This window comes from Castor canadensis, chromosome 9 (assembly GCF_047511655.1).
Source record: "Castor canadensis chromosome 9, mCasCan1.hap1v2, whole genome shotgun sequence".
Taxonomy (NCBI): Eukaryota; Metazoa; Chordata; class Mammalia; order Rodentia; family Castoridae; genus Castor; species Castor canadensis.
In genome coordinates this window covers 98323014-98348635 of record NC_133394.1, presented here as the reverse complement: position 1 = coordinate 98348635, position 25622 = coordinate 98323014, and the positions used below count along the sequence as shown (strand labels likewise).

Sequence of the window (25622 nt, the reverse complement as noted above, 5' to 3'; positions counted from 1 at the left end):
AACCACATTTCTATTCATTATCTTTATCCTTGGTCTAGTGGCTGCTGTCTACGAGTATATGAGGAAATTGAGGGGAATCTTTATTCATTACACTAACACTATCTAATATAGTTCTTCTTGGATTATATTTGTACTTTCCTGTGTGTTGTTTATTAAATTATATTTGTTCCACATAAATAATTTCCTCAAATAGGCTTCAAATTTTCTTTAAGGTAATCAAATGTATTTTTGCACATTCATATACACATATACATCCTCAGCTGTATTTGGCTCATGTTCAAAATTAAAAAGGATTGCTCAATAAAGAAGTGTGTGACAAGCTAACAGAGTGCCTTTAAATGCAAAATTACTGGAACAAAAGTCAGTGTTTACTGATTTGAATCCAGCTGTACCCACAGACCCATCCCATGACTTCTCTGGACCTCTTTTCTGCTTCTGGTGAAATTAGAAGAGCTTCTTCCTCTGATATTCTTGGGATCTAGTTACTGGGAAAGTCATGTGTGGTTAATGGCAATGTACCAAATATCTAAGTTTTAAAATGACAAATGGGTTATGAAACCATATTTTCCTACCTTATAATGATATGGAAAGAAAGGAAATATCAGAAAGGAAAATAGTAGCAGAAACATGGGCTATATAAGCATAGTGAATATTTAATTTTTCTTTCATTTTAATACATTTTATTTGACCCAAAATATCCAAAATATTACCTCTTAACATGTAATCTACATAATAATTGCTGATGAAAACTTTACATTTTTTTTCATACTATGTCTTCAAAAGTCCACATTGTAGGCACTGGCCACATTTCTAGTGCTCAATAGCCACATGTGGTTAGCAACAGTCCTGGATGGCAGAGATCTAATCCCTACCCCAGAACTTGAGACAAGCCTTATCTTTTGCTTGACATGAATGCCACTCAAACCATTACCCATGGGAATGCTGCCATTCAAAGACCCAGATTCATAGCCCATGTTCTCTACAAAATCTTCCCAGGTTTTCTCAACTAAACTTCATCTTTCTCTTCTCTCATATTACCATAACCATTATTCTATTATATATTTTTTAATGTTTTGAACAGATAATATATTCATTTGTTTCAAACTTGGAAAGGTACCAATACCTAAGCACACAACATTTCCACTCTGCCAATCTTGGCCATCCTAATAATTTTCTGTAGAGGCAACCAAGGTTGTTAGATTTTTTTGTGTGTATCCATGTAGATAAATCTTACATACATATACAAATACATATGTAAACACATTTCTCTTCCCTATTCTTTTCAAAGAAATGTCAGCGTACTAAACATATTGTTTGTATCTTACATTTTTGATTTAATAATCTGCCTTAGAGATCATTTCATATGAAACAAAATAAAAGTGTTCCATTGAACTTTCTACTAGGACTTTGGAAACCTCCTCTTTTAAATCTCTGTTCAATATTAGGAATATGGGTACAATTATCTCAGAAATGGAAGACGAACTGGTGGAGAAGCAATGGGTAGGGGCAAGATGTCACAAGTATGACATCATCTGAGATATTTGTTATGAATGTAAAACAAGTGGATTTGTAGTTAGTAGAGGACACAGAATGATGAGACAGTATCTACAGAATGATGGTGGCTTTAGAATATTATAAGCTAAGCAAAATTACTGGTACAAATGAAATAAGCAGAGTTGTAATAGAAAAGAAGGATAAGCATGTAAGTATGTTTTTAGAGAAGAGGAAAGAGCAAATTGCTCCATACCTTACAGAGAAGTAATTCAGAGCGACTATTGGAGAGTCACAGAAATAAACAGACATTGTTGTTGGATTCTCACACTCTCAGAAGTAAAAACACAGCAAGAAAAAACTGAAACAGTTCCTGCTAAAGACAAGAAATCCTGGTTGTTAAGGAAAATGAAAGAATTTACTAAAATTCGAACAAGTGCCAGGCCAATCTGAGAAGCAGATAGGAAAATGGGAAAAGCATAATTTCTTCATAGCAGTGAAACATCTCAAGTAATGAGATGTTAAAAATATAGTCACATGTGTAGTAAATGTTTCAAAGATTTCTACCTGAAATTATAAGGAGTTTTAATATCTTGAAACTTAAACATTAACTCCTCAGCTAACCAGCGTATTTGGGTTGCCAAAATAATCCATCTTCAGTAATTACAGATGCCTAGAAATTAGCATCTAGTTCAAAGATCTCAAATTTGTAACATTTGGGCAAAAATCAGATATGCTTGGGTTTTGTTAGCTGACACAATGTTTTCAAACAGTTTAAATTTGTTGTAAATACATAAAAAAATTTTCAAAAAGTATAAGTAAATACATACTTTACATGCCAAATTAGATTGGAGTTGAGTATTAACTTTTCCCTTCAGACCAGGCTTTACTTTGAGGAAAGTCACAGTTCTCATGATACTTATTTTCCTTAAACCTGAATCTACTTTAGGCACTGATATTACCTGCACAGTCTCTATAGTTATTTCATCTTGTGACTTTTGAAAACATAGATACCATATAAATACAAATTCACTTTCCAAATTATTGCTGACTTTATAAGTTGGAATAAATATGGCTATTATTATTTTATGGATGTAGAAAACTTTGAAAGAAGAAATTAAATGCTTATGAAAGTTACCATTATTAAACGGAAAAACTGAGCTTCCCATTATGTCACATACTCTTACATATGATTAAACTCATTTTTACTGTCAACAAATTGTAAAGAATGGGTATAATAAACATGATTGTTTCTTATATCAAATTTTAATTAGCATACAAAATTTTCATTTTAGATACTTACTCAAGATATTTTAAACTAGAAAGGACATTGAAGTGTCCCTAAGAGAAATAAAACCTACTTTGAACCATGAGCTACACAAACACATAACATAGATAAGTTTATAACATCCTTATTTCATGTTATCATGTTCTAAATCAACCCAAGTGGAAGTTCCCCAGGAATACATGACATAAAAATGGATGATTTCTAATCATTGTGACTTCTTAGAATTCAAATCCCTTTTAGGTATTTTAAACCACAGAATTACCATATAATGGAGGAACAAGGTTTAAATAGTGCTGCAATAACTTGTTTCAAGTCTCCCACTACTACCTGGACTCCTTATTTTCCTCCTAGAAACAGGTAATATTTTCATTTCATTGTATATACCAAAAAATATTGTAAACCTAAAAAAATTTTAAAGCAATCAATACCACTGTACCATAATTTGCTTTGAGAAATTATTTTATAACTAACATAAATTAATTATGTATCTCATTTTGGTGCTACAGAATAGAACTAACATATAGACACTGGAAACTTTACTCCTCCATCTTATTTTCAGAAATCCAAAGTACTGAGTATTTGGTGAGGGCTCACTGTTCTTTGTTCTGGAACCAGACATCAAATTATTTACCTAACAGCTTTCTGTGAAGTCTAGGAATAGTACTTGTACCTAGCACAATGTCCGAGATAGAGCAGAAGCTTAGCAGTTGTGCCTATTTCTGTATTTCTCATTTACCAACATAATAAAAGCATTTCTTTAACTCTCAGTTAACATTTGTCCATGTTCCAGTTTCTTTCATTCATGGAATATACAATGTCTGACAAAAATTGACTTAAAGATCCATAAATAATATATTCATTTCAGATATTAAAAATAAATAATACAATTATCTTTATTATTTTTAAACATTTCCATGAAATACTTATAAAATGAATATCATATGCATAAAGATAATTTTGTTATATGAAAGTAAATATGTCTGAGATATTTTAATAAAGTGAGAGAATAACAGTAAATTTAGTCAATGCAAATCTTTTTCTTGAGATAGAAAATAATGCTGTTGAATGCACAATATCTAGATATATATATTTATGTGTCATTTGACATATTTAATGCTGTTTGAGAAAAATATGATTTAAAATAATACTTGTAGACTGTAAAGAGGAAGAAACTATTACACAGCAAAAAGTGTTTACCATAACTTTGTTTTCAGTATTTTTGTTTACCTATATTAAAAGTTCAATTGATATGTGATCAAAACCCTTATGGAACTGTATGTAGTGTTAGTGACTTATTGAGCTGGACAGGAATCTTAGTAATCAAAGAAAGTTTCTCACTACCTGTTTGTGTAACATGAATATACAGCGGCTTGCTTGAGCTCCACCTCCCATTTCTAGGTTGATCTGCCACTGGAGGGAATCCTGATGTCCAACATGAATCACAAATGAGTTCATGCTTTTCCTGTTGTTTTATATTTCTTTCTTTTTCCCTTTTTCTTTCTTGCAGTACTAGGGTTTGGACTGAGGGTTTGGCATTTACTAAGTAGGTGCTCTATCCCTTGAGCCATACCCCCAGCCCTTTCTGCTTTAATTATTTTTCAAGTTGAGTCTCACAGCATTTTTTTTTTTACCCAGGCCAGCCTTGAACTCCTATTTATGCCTATGATGACAGGTGCACGCCACTGCACTCAGCTTTATTGGTTTAGTTTACATGGGGTCTTGGTAACTTTTGGCTCGGGCTGGCCTCAAACCACAGTTATCCTGATCTCTGCCTCCTGAGTAGCTTGGCTTGCAGGTGTGAACCACCACACCCTACCTGTACTTTGTATTTTTGGTCATTGTTCTCCCCAAGATTGAAGAATTGATATAAATCATATGGCCTAATAGATTATACCTGTTAGATATATCTTTGTATATCTCTAGATCTAAAATAGTATGTGGTAGAAAATATTTACTGAATAAGTTAGTAAAAAAAACGAATTATATATGAACCAACAGTCTTACTAATTTATTATGACTAGAAGGACTGTCCACATTTTAGAAGTCAAGATTTTCTATTATGTACTGTTAATAAAGTTTCTCCTTATAAAGAACTTGCCATATTCATGCCCCCATATTTATCAAATTGATCAGCTTTTGTCAGCCTTGTTTTCTATTTACCTAGTATCTGAGACAAAGATAAATTAATGCACAATTAAGTTCAAAGACTTATGACTTTAAAGAATAAGAATATTATTCACATGTCTATTTTACAGGTCACAGTAACCATGAAGTTCTTCATTGTTACTTTCAGCCTTTTGGCTATTGCTTTTGCAAATCATGTAAGTATTATGGGACATTTATAAGAATGTTTTTATTTAAATATAAGAAGAGTAAACCTGTCATACAGATGGTGGCAGGAATGGGTCACAAGAAATACAGATTAAATGTGTTGACTTTTAAGCCTTAACCAAAGACAGTACTGGTTATACAAGATATGCTTCTTATGAGATGTCCTACTTGTCACATTAGGGAGATTTTTAATTATAGGTTAACATGTATAACTATCCTTCTACATCTGACTTAAGAATTTGCCTGGGAACTATTTTCACTCCCCTGTCTTATTACTCTGCAGGCGCAACAAAACCACTGATAAAAACGCAGATTTCAAAACCATTTCTAAAACAAATGACAAATCACCATTCTTGATTATAATAGTTCAGAATCTAAAATGATTAGACAGGAAACAAAAGTAACTGTAAATTACTTGCCAAATAACCAAAGCAATCCCTTAACTTCTCAAAGTATAGTATTCTTCCAGTGAAAATATTATAATAATCTTATAATTAAATGACAAAAGATGGAGCATTTTTTAAAACACACATGTAATAAACTATTCTCTTCCTTGAAAGTAACTCATATATTATTTTTTCCATATTCCTTCCCACTACCCAATATCTCACCCCTCAAAAGTAATACCATTTTGTTAGAGTGATCAGAATTCTTTGCTTCCTTCGTGTCTCCAACACCTCACACAAAAAGTACAAGTGTTTGTTATTTCTAAAATTTAGAGCCAATTCAAGGACAAATATTGGATAAGAATTCTAGTTAGGTGACTAGAAAAACAATATTTCAGTGATCATTCTCATACCAAGCTTCATTGTGCTGTCTTGACCACCCTCTTCCTTTTTCTCTATTCAGTAATTGTTCTGTCTTTCCTCTAAATAGAAGTTTTATTTAACTAAAACTAGAGGTTTCACTAGCACGTGACAGATCACATATAATGTATAACAACATACATGATATGTTAGATTTTGTCCCTGTTTACTTCTATTGGGATTTGAAGTATAAAGTTGAGTTTTTATGAAATTGTCTAGATCAAAACAATTAATTTAATCTTCACCTTTTCCACTACTTGACAGATCACCCACCTTGTGTTCTTCATTCTAACTAATAGCATAAAATAAATGAGATCAATAAGACATTAAAATCTTTTAAGATTCTGTGGTATATCTATACATGTATCATATTAAACTGTGATACAATTAACACTTAGAAACCAACAATTGTGATAGTATTAACACTTAGAAACCAAGAACTGAACTACTTCGTAAAACTAAGAATTATCTTAAGCCACAACAAAATTTATGTGAAGCAGAAATCACTTGCTTATTAATGTTGCATTAAGAATGTTGTTAAAGGGGGCTGAGAGTGGCTCAATGGTAGAGTGCCCACCTAGCCAGAACTGGTGTTCAAACCCCAGTATCACACACAAGAAAAGAATGGTGTTTAGGAACTTCATTAAACTAAAGGTTTCTGGAAACATATGTGTAAAATTCCCTTACCACCAAAAAAACAAAACAAAACAGGGTGATAGCCTCACATTTTAAATAAGCCATAAAAGTGAAATTTTTAATTTTGTTTTTTATTTAGATGGAGCAACAATCCTCCAGTGAGGTAAGACACCTTAATTTGAATACAAAATCCTTTCATCTCATAAACACACAATATGCCCTAAAATGAGAAGTGTGTGTGTATGTGTGTGATTGTGTGTGTGTGTGTGTGTGTGTGTGCGCGCGCGTGTGTATGCACACTTACCATTCTACATTTCTGGAATAAAGACTCATGCTCCTCTGAATCCAGGGCATGAGTGAGTAACACATGCCCAAAGTAACCTTCAGTGTCAACTAAGTGCTGTCTTGTTTTTCTATGATATGTTTCATGTCTTTTTTTAAAAAAGAAGAAAGTCAGAAAAGGAAAAAAAAGAAATTGGAAATGATGCAGAGGAAATACAAAATCTTTTCTCTCTTTTTTGTGTTTGATGTTTGAACAATTTTTGTTTCAGTTATTTGTAACCCAAAATAAGGTACAGAATAAGTTAGTTATATGGAATATGAAAAGTTAATTACATAAAGAGTGAAACTTCAATAAAGTTTATTCTGCAATTACAGCAAATATCACTGGGTGATGGGTATAGATTGAAACTTTATAGCTAGAAACACACAATTGAGGTAAACAAGTAACTTTTTTCCCTCCTTCTCTAAGGAATCTGTCAACATCTCCCAGGAAGTAAGTCCTAACTTGTTAAATTAAACATATTTTAACTTTTTTATTTAAACAAAATTGTAAAATAAACTTTTGCTTTATAGAAGTTTAAGCAAGAGAAGAATGTGGTCATTCTTCCCAGTGAGGTAAAATTTGATTACTTTAATCTATTAATTTTTGAAGAGATGTGTTTCCATCAAACTATGTCATATTCTCACTTCACAAAAAGTAACTATTTTTAACTGTAACTGTGAAAATAATGATCTTTTCATTTCTCTATTAAACTTTTATGGAGACGTCTAATATGAAGGGGTCCAAAGAAAAAATATTTTACCTATGCTAATAAAGTAAAGCAGAAAGTATTTGAAATTCTTCTGAATAGCACATTGTCTTTCCTTTTCCTCTCCTATTCTGCATTCTTTGTTCACAAAATAGTGTTTTCTTTGTTATCACAGTATGCCAAAAGTATTATATTGCAATTCATTAAATAATATGTCACTCTTCATTTTTTTCTTTTCAGGAGAACATTTGCTCCACACTCTGCCAGGTATAGATTGATTTGTCATCTATAGCACAGCATAAAGCAAAAACACTGTCTTACTTTGAGTCTAATTGAAATCAATCTGGATTTGTGAAATATACTTCAAGTCAATCAAATTTATAAAGACAGATTATTTATAAAGAAAAAGGCGCAAATTACATCCTGATATATTTTGCATAAATCAACTAATACACTTTATTCCCAGATTCCATCTGGACTGGAGAATTTGTCATTTAGTGGTCTTCATTCTTAAAAGACTCCATTTTTTTACATTTTCTTTCTCTCTCTCTCTCATTTTCCTATTTAGGTAAATGTGCAATGTTTCTCTTAAAATTGCTCATATACATTTAGCTCAATATGTTCAGAACAGTATATATTACCAAAACCAAACATGTGGGCTGGCATAGTGGCTCAAGTGATAGAGTATCTGCCTAACAAGTATGAGGCTCTGAGTTCAAATCCCAGTACCACCAAAAATTAAATAAATAAAACCACATTAGTTGTCTTAGTGATATATTTTTCCTAGTAGAGAATGAAACAAATAGAATGAAATTTACCCATGCAATGCCTAAATTAATCTTTTGTTGTCATTCACTCATTTGACAAACACATATTGAAGAAAACTTGTCTCTGGCTCTGAGGTACAATGAATACACAGGCAAAATCGCACCTCTGATGTTCACATTCCAGTTTAATACTGGTTATACGTTTTATTAACAAATGGGAAATTGTAACGTAATTCAACAAAACTCAGTAAATGTATTCTTATGCTTCACTTCATGGAAGATTTTTTTCCCTTTATGTTTTGAAGAAAATACTTTGTAAAAATGCTGCAGAGAAAATTAATCTAATTACTTTTTTCTTTATTTAAGGAAACCACAAAGAATGCACCAGAAATGGTAAGAACTTTTTATTTATTTGAACAATGTTGATTCTCATTTTCATATGAGAAATAGTGGCATATGGGGACATCTATAAATTTCCTCTTTAAATAAAGTAGAACATCATTTGTATGTTTCTCTAAAAAGTGACAATTTCTCCCTTCTCACTTTAATATCCACCTAAGTTAGTCCATATTTTCTTGATATACTCTATTTGATAAGTTGCTTTTTATCTTTTACTTCTTTAGCAAAGATGATTAATAATTAAGTAAAAAAAGTTTTTTATTTCAATCTATTACCATGCAGATAATATGGTACCTATCTAAAATAACCTTCAACATTAAAGAAATAATGGTGGGGATTTCATGTTAACAGATTTTGATTATTAATTATTATTTTTCAAGGAGTCTTCTAGCATCTCATCTAGTGAGGTAAGAGATTACTTTCTTTTAACATCAAAAAGTAAGTTCATCCAGAAAGAGCATATCTCTAGCAATTAGATTGTACAAGAAGTTCCTACCCAAACTTAATGCTATTTTAGAGAAATTAAAATTGGCTATCTGCACAGTGTACATTGGTTTCCGGTGTGTAGTGCTCATTGACAGTGTGTATCAGATATCTGAATGCAACGTCAATTGCATTCTAAATCAAGCCAGGGTCGGGAGTTTGCCATTTGCCTGCAGCACTGTTTTATCCTAAGAAAGCTCAAACTATTGCATAGATTAGCAGTGCATCTCAACCAACAGCATCGACATTAGCTGGGTGGGCTGATCCATGTTTAAATCTGGAAATTTAGGTATAATGGGTGAATGAGAGCTTGGATTAGGCGTTGTGTAGGTCACTTGTACAAGAAACATCTACTGTGGTAGAAATATCCAAGCAATAAGCATGACAAGAAAAGGTACCCGGGAAAGGAGGAAGCATAGTGACATAGCCCTGAGCCTGGCAGCTCTAAGACAGCTTGAAGTTCTCTTACTTAGTGCCTGCGAGCCATACTTCACCTTCTCTCCAAATTGCAAGAGCCAGTTTCAAATGGAGAGTCAGCGACCACTTAAAAGTAACATTTTTGTCCCCTAGGAGTATGCAAGATTTAGTTTGCCACACACCTCACCAGGCCAGTTACGTGATATTTTGAGTTACTTGCCTATAGGCATTTAATATTGTATAAAATAGAGAGAATTAATGAAAACTTTTAAACTAAACATATTTCAGCCATTTCTATTATTTTGACAGAATTATAACTCTGGTGTTTTTTAAATTTATTTTATTTTAATGTATTTAATTTAATTTATTAAATTCCTAATAAATGATATAATTTCTCAGTCGCAATGGACTTGGTTCTAAATATTTAATTAACTTCATTTAATAACCTAGTGTGACTTAAGGTTAAATTATGCAAATAATGTTAATTCTTCATTCCTAAGGAATCTGCTGAAGTTCCCACCGAGGTAAGTAACTTTCACTCAAATAATATAAACTTAATGATTGGTGAAATAAGATAAAAATTCATATTTATGTGTATTTTAATATCAGGTTTCTTACCACAAATTTAAGCTCACTGTGGAAGAAAAGCACTACTTAAAACTTGTGAATTTCTCACAGAAATTATAATTTCAAGTACATCGTCATATTGTGGTTGCTTTTTCTTTAACCTGTTCCCACAATTCACGCCATCCTAATGAGATATTTGCCTCCCAAATTTGTAAGAAGTAAATATTTTTCATTGTTCTGATTTCCAACTACTAAGTTGACAAATATATGTTGACTTATATTTTAAGAAAATAAATACTGAAAATTATCATACTGAATTTGAAGAAATTAGATACCAGTGCAGTCTTTTTGTTGTTGTTGTTTATTTACATGTTCATACATTGTTTGGGTCATTTCTTCTACCCTACGCCCCTCCCCCACGCTCCTCCCTTCCCCTCCTCAGTTTCAGGCAGGTCCCATTCTGCCCTTATCACTGATTTTGTTGAAGAAAGGACATAAGCATAATAAGAAAGACAAAGTGTTTTTGCTAGTTGAGTTAAGGATAGCTTTACAGAAAGATTCCTACTATTTTTTCATGTACCCATGTGTTACAACCCATGTTGATTTAACTCTAACTGATCTTTACCTTGGTTCCTGATCCCCTGCTCATGATAACCTGTCGTTTTAAGGTTTCTGTATTAGTTCCTCTGGAGTGGGGACATAAAACGCTTTCATGTTTTGGGTTTTCTACCTATTCCTGTATCTCCCGTATTTGCTCTCCCTTTGTTATGTGCTCCAAGTCCAACCACATTGCTGCATTTTTCCTAGATCTAAAGTCCACATATGAGGGAGAACATACGATTTTTGGTCTTCTGGGCCTGGCTGACCTCGCTCAGAATGAGGTTCTCCAATTCCATCCATTTACCTGCAAATGATAAGATTTCATTTTTCTTCATGGCTGAGTGAAATTCCATTGTGTACAAATACCACATTTTCTTGATCCATTCATCAGTAGTGGGGCATCTTGGTTGTTTCCATAACTTAGCTATTGTGAATAGTGCTGCAATAAACATGGGTGTGCGGGTGCCTCTGGAGTAAGCCAAGTTGCATTCCTTTGGGTATATCCCCAGGAGTGGGATTGCTGGATCATATGGCAGGTTTATGCTTAGATTTTTAGGAAGTGCAGTCTTAATCATATTATTGCTTATAAACTTCTTTGAAAGTAGCATCATAGGCAAATGTCCCAAAAGAAGAGATTTCTAAGGCACATGAGTTCATACAACCCATCTCATGGTCTAGAGAAGTTTGCTATGTGTTCATGGAAATAGCCTAGGTTTTCTAGTCAATTAATTTGTCATCCAACTCTACAAGATACAATTTTCAAACTAAAAATGGAAGAGAAGTATATTTACCCTTCAGATTAATATTAGATGATATGTATTTAAAGTATGTGAAATGCTGCATGGAACATGGTAGATAGATGCATCTAAAAAAGGTAATAGTTCAATTATACTATTTATACACAGAACAGACATTCATTCCAAAACCCTTATGACAGAAGCATTTCCTTTGAACACTTAAAAATAGAAAACTCCAAATAAGACCTCTCTTTTTAGCAAACTTTGATTGCTTGTAGTCCCTCTCATCTTTTATAAAAATGATTCCAATTACATCCTCACTTTATGCCACTCTTAATATAATTATGGATTCCTTTAACAATAGTTCCCAGGCAACTCAAAAGACCCATCGACTTTCTACAAATCTACATCCTTTTACTCTCTATAAGATGAAAAATTCTCCTGAGGAAATACGTCATTATGGTTTCATAGTTAATCTCTTAAGAAACTTTATATAGTCAAATTGTTGTCGAACTTACCACAATGCTATGGCTATACAAACTGCCATATATATTTTAACAGATACAATTGTACATGATTAATTATGCTCAGGGAGATTAAGTAATTTACTCAGGGTCATGAATTCCAGTGCCTGGAGTCAAAGAAATTAAAGTTCAGTTCACTCTGACTCCAAAAGATCAGAATATCTCCTAACACATGTAGAAAAGAAATGAGAAATAGAAATGCATACCTTATAGTTTAAAATTACTTTCCTCTCTTACACAAACTTTTGTTTTTCCACAAAGTTATTTTTCTCTAGAAACTCTACTGAATCATAAAATTTCTTTAATTCTGCAATTGACTATAAATGTAGACATAACTGTGGAAAATTGTATGTACTTAAGGTATGTTTTACTAGGTAATATTACCGCAATTTGTAAATTATGCAATTAAATTTCTAATTCATTTTGTTCTCCCAACATCTGCTTTAGTCAATGGAAGATATAACATATTACAGCAAACATTTATAATTTTTCTTCTCTCTAGAAGAAAAACTCTCAATTTGAACAGAAGTTGAACTTCTTCCAATGTCTCCAGGCTCTTTCTCAAAATCAGATTGCTATGAACCCATGGGATCAGATTAAGATATGTGCCCATCCCATCATTCCTACTCTGGTGAGTTCTGTATTTTAAAAGGGGCAAAGAGGAAATAAGGGTAAAACACACACTCAATTCTAACTTAGAAAGCACACTCGTGAATAAAATTTCATCATCTAGAAACTAAATCTCAAATAATATAGTTTAAATGCAATAACAACAATAGTAACAACAGTGAAAAACAAGTAATTTCATTTATATTCAATATATATGCACTAATTATTTGCTAACATATCACTTTGCTTGGTTCTTCAATTCTTTAATGTAGGAGGAGGCAGAAGTCATCTTCATTTAACAAAAGAATCTTAACATAATATAAGGAAGTATGAGGAATTAATTGCTCAAATTCATATAAAATTTTCCACTTTATGTCATGAAATGGTTGTCTCAAAAGCATTTTCAGTTTATTTTAAGGACTAAATGACAATTTCTCTTTGGCCTTTTGGTCAGAACATAAAATTTAAACCTTTTTTTTTTTTTTTAACAGAACAGGGAACAGTTTTCCACCAGTGAGGTCAAAGCATTTCACTATTAATTCCCTTGGCCCCAGGCTTTAGTATTCATGACCCTGTCTAAATTACTTAATCTTCCTGAGCACAATTCAGCAAGATGCTATACACTGTGCTAGACAATCTTTATCCTCATTTTTAAGTAATAAATCTAAATTAAAAGAATCTGGGAGAACTGCAATGACAGCCTTATAAGAAAACTTTGAAAGGACACACCAAAAACGTACACATCCAAGAACTCAAGGAGTAGATCTGTGTTAGCAGAAATGTGAAAGTACTTCTTTCTTTTTCATAAAGTCACCTATGAATATTGCTATCACACCAGGAAATAGAGTGTGCATCAGAAATCTTGTAAACAGATATGAGGAAAAGGACTTCACTGTGTAATCCTAGAAAAAGGATTCTAGGTCTTCCAGATCCATACAAAGTGCTATTTTTTAAACGTCTTATTGCATTTGAGAGATAACTAAGGACATTTTTAATGCTTCTCAACAACCTTGTTTATGTTTTTTATTTTGTTTTGTTTTGTTTTGAGTCAGTGTCTTACTGTATAGTTCAGGCTGACCTTGAATCACAATCTTCTTGCTTTGGACTTTTGAGTCCTGTGGTTACAGGCATGAGCCATCATGCCTAGTTTAATTCCTACTTATTTCATCTATGAGAATGATTAAAAGTGCATGGTGAAAAAAAATAACAATTACATAAATAAGTAATTATATTATTGCTAATTTTTAAGGAATCTGCCAGCTTCTCTCAGGAAGTAAGTCAAAACTGTATTAAATATATTTAGGAAATTACTTATTGTTTTACTACTAATTTTTCTTTGCAACAACAAAAATTTATTTATTTCATAGCAATATAAGCAGAAAAAGGACATGGTTGAGCACACCAGACAGGTAAATTTTACTTATTCATTGGTTCATTGATGAGATATATCTTACACATACTTAGGTTATGTTTATCAGTTTCATTCCTTGTTTCTTTTTAAATTTCTAATTGTGGAAGAGGTGATGTTTCTTTGATTTACATGAATGTAAATCACATGAAGACGGTCCTGAGAAGACATTCTTGTACATCATTTGTAAACTATATTGTCAAAGTTAGAAATTAGTGAAAGGACTTCTTGCTAAAAGACCAATCATCTTTTGATCATCATTCAGTTGAAAGACTGCCAGAGATGCTAGGAAAGTATTAACACTTCTATTGAATCAAAAGAAACACATATTTTATTCCTTCCCAAGAATAAAATTCCTCAATTCAAACCTGTGGAGACCTTCATTCTCAAACCCCAGTGGTGCCACAATTGGATTATACTGCTTTTGAGCAAAATTTCAGGCAGAGGAGATTTAGAAATAGTATTTAATATCAAATCATATTTAATTCATAGAATTTCTGAAATATTTTAAATTTATTTACCATCTTTAAGTAAAATTAGTCATTCTTAATAGGTATTCTTACTTCACTGTTAGAATACAAATCAAAGATACTGCATGCACAAAAACATGACAGGTTTAATGTAACATAAAGATGCTCCATTTGCATAAAGTAGCCCTGCAGAGTTGACTGGTTAACAGGATCTTGAATAGTATTCCTATAATAACACACTATCAGCAAACTTACCATTTTGCTCCACCACCTCCCTTCCTATCCCCAACTGACATAGGAAAATTAGTTACTGCCTTCCTATCAGCCTATAATTTCCAAATGGCACAGTAGATCTTAATTTGAGACCAACATTGGCATTTTTGTGAAGAGATTAATATCAGAGATCTTTGAACACACAAAAATGAGAAATGACTTCTATGACACATATTCTCCCTATTGGAAGAGCTCATATATCTTATCCTTTTTCCAATGATATGTAGGCATAGGGGATCATATGAATGTGAGAACATACATATATATGTACATATATTTATACATTACTCTTAGAATGTATACTTCATTTCAAACTGATTTTTCCTTTATGATGTAGTACTGATAACCACCCAAAATTTGAGAATATAGGTACCCAATAATAATGACAAAAAACAACTTTGTTATAATTTGATGAGCAATCAATTAAAGGAGGTTGAATCTGACATGAATCAGTGAATTAAAGTAAATTTGTCATTTCTAATAGGAATGGAGATCTAATCATGTAGTGGTTTTTCTTCATATATACACATATATACGTATATATATATATATACACACATATATATGTATGTATATGTATTTTACTTCTTCAGTTATTTCCACTGTATATGCTTCCATTTATTTAGTTGCCTACCAAAAATGTTGTTTCTATTTTATTAATTATAAATAATATCATGTGAATATTCTTATACATAGCTTACTTCATATATATATATATATATATATATATATATATATATATATAGGCTCTATTCCTAAATGTTTAGTTTCTGAGTTAGAATAGTTATATAAAATTTTTATTTATATTTTATTACAAACTTTAACAGCACAAATGGATATATATATATAACACCTAAGTAAATTCTAAAGCATAGTAGTATCCTAATGAATATTCATGTTTTTTATATTTATAGCAGTTTTATTTATTAAATACATGTATGATCTTAAAAATAAATATTGCTTGTGTTTATTTCCCTTTAGAACACTTGCTTTAGAAAATAACTTGACCTTTAATAAAGTTAATTTATATTCTAAGAAATGGCTTAGTTTTACAAAACATTAAGTTCTCATAGTTAATTTTAGACTTTGAATCTGACAAGATCTTATAATACCAGAAAGATCCTAGTGGCCTTATTCTTTCCTTTTTAAAATACCCTTCCAGTAATGTGGATACTTCATTTCTGTTAAAAAAAAAAAGCATATCCTGAGTTTCAAAGTAATTTTTCCTTTTTTCAATCTCTCTCGGTAGTTTTGCTTATCTTTGAGATTCATAGATTATTATACTTCTTGTGGTCTTCTTAGTCTTCCCTTTCTCACTCAGTAGGCTGCTAGCTAATTCATCTATGTTGTTACTTACAGGTATAACCCATCCATTTATACTGCATATCATATTTCTTGATTCAGTTATCTATTTACTTATGGCTAAAAGTCATTTGGATTGTTTTGGCCTGGAAATATCTATTTTTAATTTTTACATGTATTTCTAACTGTCCTTCTTTGAGGGTAGACTATTTTTTTTTTCAAACCACTAATAAATGAGAGTTTACAGTTGCTTTTTTAAAAAGCTTGACTGGCATTTCTGAAGCAATATTTTAGATCTCAAAGCAGTTTTAGAAACTTATTCATGGGCATTATTAGAAATCATAAAGATATCTCTGCTCCAAGGAGCCCTCAGTGAGGGAAGTGAGTATCAAAAGAGCCAGAAGGGTGGGATTACAGGATATCTGAGAAATTTGTTTTATAACTTGGCAAGACTGTCTATAGTATGATTTTCGAGCTTGGATAGTTTTCTGAATTTATTAGAAGAAACAAACTGAAAGAGATTTTTATGTCTCTGAAAGAAGTTATTGTGGCCCAGAGGGAAAACAAGTCAGAAGGACTATGAGGTAAGAAGCGAGGAGGTCTGGTCCCAACAAGAAATACTACCTGTGATAAACCAAAGGGCCATTAGGGTGCCTGGGACAGCTCTTGCCCTGGCCTTTGGCAGACAGAAATTTCACATGGGAATTGAAGAGAAAAAACAGAGAGACAGAAGTCTGTGCCTACACTTCTTGTTCACAGTTCTTATAAGAACAGATTGTTTCAGAAATCAAGTCCTCTCTGGATAGAGAATCCTCTGAATTAATTCCTTAAGTTTCCATCCCTCTACATTTGTAAACTTACTAATGTGGTTTTTCCCCTTAACTTATGAACCTAAGCTATGATTTATAATTACTCTATATTCAAATTAATAGTCATCAATGTTATATGCATTTCACTCAATTTAGGTTTGATTATATACTTATTTTTAAAATAAGTATATTTAAAGTTGTCAAAATGGATTTCTTCAAATTATTTGCTGCTTAAATTAATCTTATGAAATCATTCATTCATCCTTCAAACATTTAAAAATATATATTTAGCAAATACTGTCTCTTACATATTTTTATATCTTTGGCCTACATACATCAGTGATTTTAAAAAGCAGTACAAGTTAATTTGTATTTATTTTTTATTAATTCATAAAGAGGGATTTTCTATGTATATCCAAGAGAAAATTGCATATAGCTAAAACAGGAAGAATAATATGACTTCTCTCGTTTTTTTAAGGAAACCCCAAAGAAAACTATTGATATGGTAAAGTATTGCTTCTTTGTGAAACTATTTTTGACTTGTATTTCTAAGAGATAACATTAAAATACTAATATTCTTGAAACATTCCTCTTGTAATAATATAAAGTGATATTAATTTTAAAACTATTTTAATAGGCATAATTTTCCATCTTAAGGGGCACAGTGTGACATTTCAACACATAGCTACAATATATAATGATCAAGTTAGAGTAATTGAATATTTACCTTTCAAAATACGTAACAAAATTTCTCTCTAGCCGCTGTGATTCTTTCAGCTGACCTAAATTGTTTCAGTTAAAAACTTTATGAAAGCAAAAAATCTTCCTCAGAGCCTAAGTTTTATATGGTTTCCATTGTTTTCTTTCTTTTAAAATGTATGGAAGTAATACATTTAAAAAACAAACCAAAGCCAAACCAGATTCTCAAAAGCCTTTTCTATAGTTTTACCCTCCCATATGCTTATAATACTGAATCCTGTACTGGGTTATAAATTATGTAAAATCACAGGTACAGGAAACACCTGCTGCAGCAGGAATGGCTGAGCACAACTGGGATGTGACCTGGGAGAAGGTGCAGCATGGATTGTGACTGGAGGCTTGTGGCCTGAGGCACAGCCCAAGATCTTCCTCCCCACACCATGCTTTGTATCTTCTACCTCTAAGAGTGAATTCATGACCACTAATAAAAAACAGTGGTCTTCCAAGAAAGGACATGCTTGCCAGCTTTGCCAGACTCCTCAATAGGCCTAGTTACCTGTTCTCCCTCTCCTGTCTCTCCATGAGACTTTGACATTGTAAGAACAATGTAGATTAATAACAAATTTTGAATTTGAAATAAAATATATTTTCAGCCAACTACCATCATGCTGACATAGAACATGATCTGATAATGAATATTTAAACTTGTGTAATACATAATAAATTCCTATAAAGTAGGACTTTGTTTTTTGCTAGTAGTGGCATAGCCTTGAATTATTAAAATAATTAGCTTTAACTCCCAATAGTGATATAGATAAAATTTCTGATGGATTATCCAAGCAAAACTAATTTTCATTTTATTTTCCTAAGGAATCAACTGATGTATTCACTGAGGTAAGTAATTTTTATTAAGCAAAATTAACAAATACCATTCTAAAGTATTTTCTTTTGGATTTCATGAAAGTTCAATTTTTTTTATTAACAGAAAACTGAGATGACTGAAGAAGAAAAGAATTTAATAAAATATCTGGTAATTTCCCACTCAATTTCACTCTACTTGGACATTGCCAAGCTACAATTAGTGTGATTAAAAAGTATTTTAAGTAAATTCTAATTTCCAGAAAAGGCTTCCTTCTGCCTTGTCAAAACTGTTGTAGAGGCACTTTCTTTATATACCAATTATATTTCAGGCAACTACCTACCCTACAATTATTCTCTGATAATTCTAAAAACCCATTGATATTTCACCTTATAAAATTAGGAACTTACCTTAAAGGAAGATGCCATTGTGTTTAACTCCAATTTAATCCCTGCAACAATCTATGATCTGGTCCATACAAATGATTCAAGACAAAACATAGGAGAGGGCATTATTTTTTAATTACAAATTCTGTGAAGGGACCCTATATTTCTTCACTTACTTCTGCTAGGTAAATAAAACTCAGGTAACTGGTTCAATGTCACAGATTCTACTAGATTTAACTAACACACTCAGTCTGATTCTAAGAACCAGAATTTTCTACCAGATGTGCAAAAGTAACCACAAGCTGATGCATTTACCTTAGTAAATCATGAAATTATCTTCTTGACTTCTTACATGGTCTTTTTCATTTCTTTTTGTTTGTTTGTTTCACTTAAGTATTTTGGCTTTTGGGACCAAATTGACCAACGATTCTCTCAATTCTATAGTTCATTTATAGATCTATTTTATATGAATAATCTTCCCTTCTGTCAGGTCCATCTGGTATCATTTAGCATTTATCCAAATAAAGTTTTTCTGTTTTGTTAGTACACATTAATAGTACAAGGGAGGTTATTGTGATAATTCCACATATTCAGACAGTGTACTTTGAACAAGTTCACCCCCTCTAGTATATTCCCTTGGTTTTAATTCCTTTGGCTATGTCCAAGTCTATTCTGACATATGGGGAACTCAGATAATTACTTACATTTTTTTCTAGAACATAGTGAAACAGGTTACCTGGCCACAATACCTACAAGTTGATCACCAATATAAGAAAACTATGAACCCATGGAATCATGTTGTGATAAATCCTTATGAAGTTATCTTTGCTCAGGTAAGTGTTCTATTTTTATGTTTTATTTAAAAATTAATTATCTTTTGTGGAAAAAGTAAGTTAATAAATGAAACAGAGGAATAAAATTCCAACAAGTTCCCAAGTAGAAGGTGAAACAAAATTATATAAATTTTTCTAGACTAAAAATTAAATTATGACTATATAGTGCAAACACAGCTATAAGTGAAAATAATGATAAATTGCATTTACATTAATTTAAATTTAATTTTTTTCTTACTTTAGATGTCAATTTCTAAAGCAATTATTAGATCTTGTCAAAATAGTGAGGCTGAGGCAGGAGTTCAAAGCCAACCAAGGCAAAGTTAGCAAGATCCTATTTTGAAAACAAAATGCAAACAAAGAGGCTAGGGGCATACTCAAACGGTAGAGCACTTGCCTAGCAAGTGCAAGGCCCCAGTAGCATGAAAGACAGAGAGAGAGAAGAAAAAAGAAAATGAAAGAAAAAAAGAAGAAGGAAGGAAAGAGGGAGGGAGGAAGGAAGGAAAGAAGGAAGGGAAGGTGAAAAGAAAGAAAATGTCCTATATATTTGTATAAAGATATAAATTTTTTTATTTGTTCTTTACTATAATTTTTAAATAATATGTGTTCTTTTTCTTTTAAAGAGATACCTTTAAGAGTCCTGAATTAGCTGCTTCTACTTTATTTTGGTAAGTGTAACCCTAGCCTTAGAATTTAAGCAACTTAAATTAGATTTTTCTGTGAACAATGTGATCATGAATAATATTATAATGTATTTGCAACTTAAATAAAATCATACTTTAGTTTATGAAATATATTACATTTTCTTGTATTTTTTTCACAACAAATGCAAGTTTTTATTGCAACATGCATGAATGTGAGATTTATAATATTTTAAAAATAAATTATAGCAACTTTTCCCTATAGCTAATGATATATTTAGCCAGAAGCACTGGTTCTGCGTGGAAATTATCACAGGCACAATATTTACGTGAGGGAGTCCTTGTCACCTCTCACTTATGCCAGGATGTTTGTATTCAGCATTTTGGCTTGAAGGAAACTATAACATTAAGAAAGTTCCATACATAATTCTAGCCATTTTAAGACAACTCTCTTGCATCATAGTCTTAGAAAAAATAAATCACCATTTTTAAAAAAATGTATAAAACTACTTTCCTTCTTTTTCTAGCTTTTCTCTTTGATATTTTAATTAATGTATTTATATACATAATGGAATCTCAAGCAAACTGGAATGCACATAAGTATTGGACTTTGTATAGTCACTTTTTATTTTTCCTGTGCTATCTGTAGGACTGGTGGAGTGGCTCAAGTGGTAGAGTGCCTGCCTAGCAAGCGTGAGGCCCTGAGTTCAAACCCTGGTACCACCAAATAAATAAAAGCAGAATTTACATGTGATCCTGTGCTATCTGTATAGATTCAACTTATTTTCTATCCTGGAATTCTGTCTCACTCAGTTCATCTTCTTCATTCTTTTTATACGTCTCTAATATACATTTGAAACATGATAAAGCAGGTTTCCAAAACACTGTTGGGGGCACAGCTCAATGGTAGTGCACTTATCTAGCATGCACAAGGCCCTGGGTTTGATTCCCAGCAACACACATACACACAAACAGGGCAATAATAGCAATAAGTTAAATTTATTGAGGACTTAAAATTTACTAGTCATAATTCTAAGCTCTTTGCCTTGTTAACTAATTTAATGCTCATAAAAAAAATCCTATGAGAAAGTTAATACCATCATTGATTTGAGATGAGGAATCTGAGGCCCAGTGGAGGTTAAATCAATTGCTTATAATAACTCAGAGAAAGTTGGAAGATCCAAAAATCAAAAACAGATTTCCAGCACTAGGGTCAAACATGCCACTACTGATGTGAAGCTATATCCAAAGACCAATTTGGGGATTTTTGACAGGTCAATTTTTTTACTTTGGGCAAATGTAGTTTGTTTTGTGATACCATTTGGGCCTAATTAATTGTGGAAAAGGGCCAGACAATCTCCAATGGAAAAATAATAACCTATTTCTTGTTGATAATAGTTAAAAATATAGTTGTAATTTATGAATATCAGCTTTCTTTTTGCTGTCATTGCTCATACATTTATTCCACATTTTCTTTAAAAGCTTAACCTGTGTCCACGATGTAAGTGACTTAAAAGACACAGAATTATGACCCTAAATTTAACCTCTCTAAGCCCTGCACCACATAGAACACAGAAAGGATGATACAATAAGCCAGAGGCAGAAGGATGTGGTAGCACCACAAGCTTAAGTGATATGTCAGAGAAAACTATACGGCAAAAGGTATTTAACTGACAGAAAAAAAAAGAAAAGGAGAAAAACAAAAAAGTGCAATGTATTTTGAATAATTTAATGTGATTTCTGGAACTATTATTCCAAATCATTTTGAATAATAAAGTTATTTTACTAAAATTTACATTCTAATTAGATCAAAAGGTTTAAAATACATGAAATTGTAATATTTTGCTTAATAAGCTACTTGGAAAAAAAGAATTAAAATATTCCTTCAAAACTGACTTAAAATGCAAATATATATCATTTAATAAATGCATAGAAATATTATTTTTTGTGAGAAGCAGAGATCAGGATAATCACTGTTAAAGGCCAGCCAAGCAAAAAGTTTCAAGATCCCATCTCAACCTGTCATCCCAGCTATATGAGGAGTATAAGTAGGATTATCCAGGATGGCTCAGGCAAAAACAGGAAACCCTGTCTCAAAAATAATAAAAGTAAATAGGGCTGGGGGAGTGGCTCGAACAGTAGAGCCCCTATCTAGCAAATGTGAGAACTTTGGTTCAAACTGGAGTATGGAATACAAAAAAATACATAAATATTATTTTTGTATGTAAGATTGAATAAACTGCCTATTAACTTTCACTCATTAATTTATGAATATACCACATAGATTTCATCCAGTCTGTCAAGCAAATAGTTATTCAAATCAAACTATGTGCCAGGTATCATCTTAGGCCCCAGAAAGTACTAACTTCTAATAGTTATAAATAAAGCACTATGCCAAACTAGAATGAATGAGTGTACACATACTTTATATACAAATAAACATTATCTTCTAGAATATAAGTCTAGGATTGTCTTTTGCTTTTTTAGGTTTGACTGGAAAATCCATCTTCTACAGCTTTTCTTCTACCATAATTACTTCATAATCCAGCACATTCAGACCGAATTCTTGATAAGGCAGAAATATTGGGACAAAGGAAGATTCTACAGAGTAATTCCTGAGTTGCTTATATTCTTTTTGCTAATTTGTGTTGAATATGTTGGGTCTGTATGATGTCTTCATATGAACTGGGTTGATGACTATTTTAATATGTTTCACCACTCTTTCTGTGTTACTGACTGACATCACTTTTCCCCCGAAAATAAAATTTCAAGTGCATTCTTTGTTGTGTAATTGTAATTTTCATTGCTTATATTGACCCAAGAGGCTACTGATACTAATATAAACAGCCCTTCAACAATTAAATTGAACTATTTTGGTAAACACAAAAATAACTTTGTATACTTTCTGGGGACTTCAATTTTATTTACACTAACTGTTAACCTTTGACTATTACAAATTGGCATTTTCTCCAAGGTCAGTTTAACTCACAGTACTATTCAGTACTATTCATGTGTCTGATTTATCCATGGCTACAATTTACCACAGCATTAGTCCCACACCTTCATCAAAGCCCTTTATCTTCGTCTTTCATTCCACATTGTCACACTGAAGTAGTCAGACCCTGTGAACATAACCTTGCAAGTCCATTTCCTTTATTAATGGTGTCACAAAATGAAGAAATAGAAAAAGAAAACATCTAGGTGCACACAGGAATTACAAGGGGACACTCTAAAAGGATAAGAATATCCAGAGAAGATAGAGAGGTAGGGAAAATTATAGGAAAACAGAACTAAGAGGAAAAGATAAGGACGAAGGGGTTTTTTTAAACTTAAAAATCTGTGTTAACATTTGGTTATAAGGGAAAGACAATGGAGGGACTTTTATAGGTGAGTAATATTACATGATAATGTTTTTAACCAGTGAAATGACAGTTTGAAGACTCAATCCCTAACTACATAAAATATTTCAGCCCTTTATTCCTCCCAGTGGATTTTATGCTATCTAGTTCCTATTAGCCACACTTTCTTATACAGCCTAAAGATTGAGGGTTTTTCAGAAGGAGGTGATGAGTGACATGTATTTTGAAAAGATAGAGCAGGTAGAAGCTAAGAGAATTTTTCTTTGTCATCATAGAACTCCCCATTCCTTAACACTCTGATTATGTTACATTCTATTCTCCACTGGCCTCACTACTCCCAGACTTTATCCTTGAATTTTAAAACATTAGTTTCCTGTGCCCTTCTACATTTAACCAACTCTACCCGGAAAACACCCATGGAAAACTGAATTTGATTTTTAAGGCTACTTCATCTAAGAAGTTGAATCTTAAAAGTAAGTTTATATTTTCTTTCTAAACTTTTTTGGTCACAATGATATCAAACTTGTGCATGTTGGTATTAGAGTTAGCTGTCTTCCTCAACTCTCCTTAATCTTCAAAACTTTATTTCACCAGTAAAGTTTCCCTTTTCCACATAATAGATAATATTGAATCCATTGAGTGTAAATGCTGTCTACATCCTGATGTGACACATCTATAACTTAACTCAAATGTGAACATATCTTTAACCCTCTCATTCACATTTCAAACACTGTGTCATCTTCCTCTATTTGAAAATGAATGGCTCTTTTACATTTTTAAAATTTCCTCAGCAATCTACCCTTCTTAATGATGTGGCAAAAGTAGTAATGATTATAATACCTAAAGCTAACCAACCAGCATTGTTCAGAGTATCTCCTACATTATCTCAATCTTACCACTATTAAAATTGCTATTATATTATTACTGTTATATCTTGAAAAAAATAAAGTTGTAAAAATAGAATGTTTCTTCCAGTGGCACTAGTCTTATTTGATCCTTTTTTGTAGAATTACTTCCTGGCTAATTCTATAATTTTCTTTGACTGTTTCTCCCAAATATTTTTCATTTGTGTAGAAGACCACACAAATATTGGTGGTCTTAAGCATGAAGGCCTGAGCTCAAACCCCACTACTGCCAAAATAAATTAATAAAATATTGTGTCTAGGGCTCTGACCTCAGATACTTTTAAATGTATACATATGTCATATAAGATTATATTCATTTAATCATTTTAATTGACAAATTATGTTCAACTGGTTAAAATCGGTTTCTAATTTTCTAGATTTATTTCTAAAATGATGCCCTGACCCCAAATTTAGACGTATCTAAATTGTCTTATGAATATCTCTCTAGATTTTCTGGTTTCCCAGGTTTAAATATAAGAAATAAGTGAAGACATCATTTTACTTGAATCCCAGAACTCAAAACATTATCTAATATGCAGATGAATTCTCAGATTTTCTATATATTTTAGAACTAATATTTTGTTACAACAGATTAAACTGGAACACAGCATTTATCATGGCTACTTTTTTCCATCAGTAAAAAAGCATCAAGATTTTGTCAAAGACTCTCCTAATTCAATATTATCTCGTTGGTATAGATTAATGGTCAAAGAATTTTCCCAATTTAAATTACTGCAAAATAGCAGTATGTGTTCTGGACCATCAGTCTTCTAAAATCTATTGTTCATGGAGTATGAAATCATATTACACCTAACAAAAGAAGGTACTCAGTTGGTTCTTTTTTCCAGCTGTCAAGCATAATCCACAGATTTCCTATCTTGTTGAATCTCAAAATAATATTACCCATTGTTTAGTGTTCTATTCTGGAATAAGGGGTCAATTAAGTTTAAATAGAGCTTTTCAACTTACTCATTTACAAGAAAGTAATACTT

General features: G+C 31.9%; 1 protein-coding gene across 1 annotated transcript; it reads left to right on the top strand.

Annotated features, from left to right (window-relative positions):
• Window positions 1-3070: 3070 nt before the first annotated feature.
• On the top strand, window positions 3071-23131 carry LOC141410962 (alpha-S2-casein-like). Its single transcript, XM_074042063.1, has 17 exons — window positions 3071-3136; window positions 5035-5100; window positions 6692-6715; window positions 7304-7327; window positions 7408-7449; window positions 7824-7850; window positions 8717-8743; window positions 9130-9156; window positions 10150-10173; window positions 12580-12708; window positions 14054-14095; window positions 17427-17453; window positions 18518-18541; window positions 18633-18677; window positions 19609-19725; window positions 20349-20393; window positions 22854-23131. The coding sequence occupies exons 2-16, from the start codon at window positions 5047-5049 to the stop codon at window positions 20358-20360; spliced, it is 645 nt and encodes a 214-aa protein (XP_073898164.1). The 5' UTR covers window positions 3071-3136; window positions 5035-5046; the 3' UTR covers window positions 20361-20393; window positions 22854-23131.
• Window positions 23132-25622: the final 2491 nt, after the last annotated feature.

Excerpts from the sequence above, each read along its gene's own strand:
- LOC141410962 (XM_074042063.1), top strand. The coding sequence starts at position 5,047 with ATGAAGTTCTTCATTGTTACTTTCAGCCTTTTGGCTATTGCTTTTGCA. Across the intron at positions 5,101-6,691 it reads CTATTGCTTTTGCAAATCAT|ATGGAGCAACAATCCTCCAG; the intron begins GTAAGTATTATG and ends TTTTTTATTTAG. Across the intron at positions 18,678-19,608 it reads AGAATTTAATAAAATATCTG|AACATAGTGAAACAGGTTAC; the intron begins GTAATTTCCCAC and ends ATTTTTTTCTAG.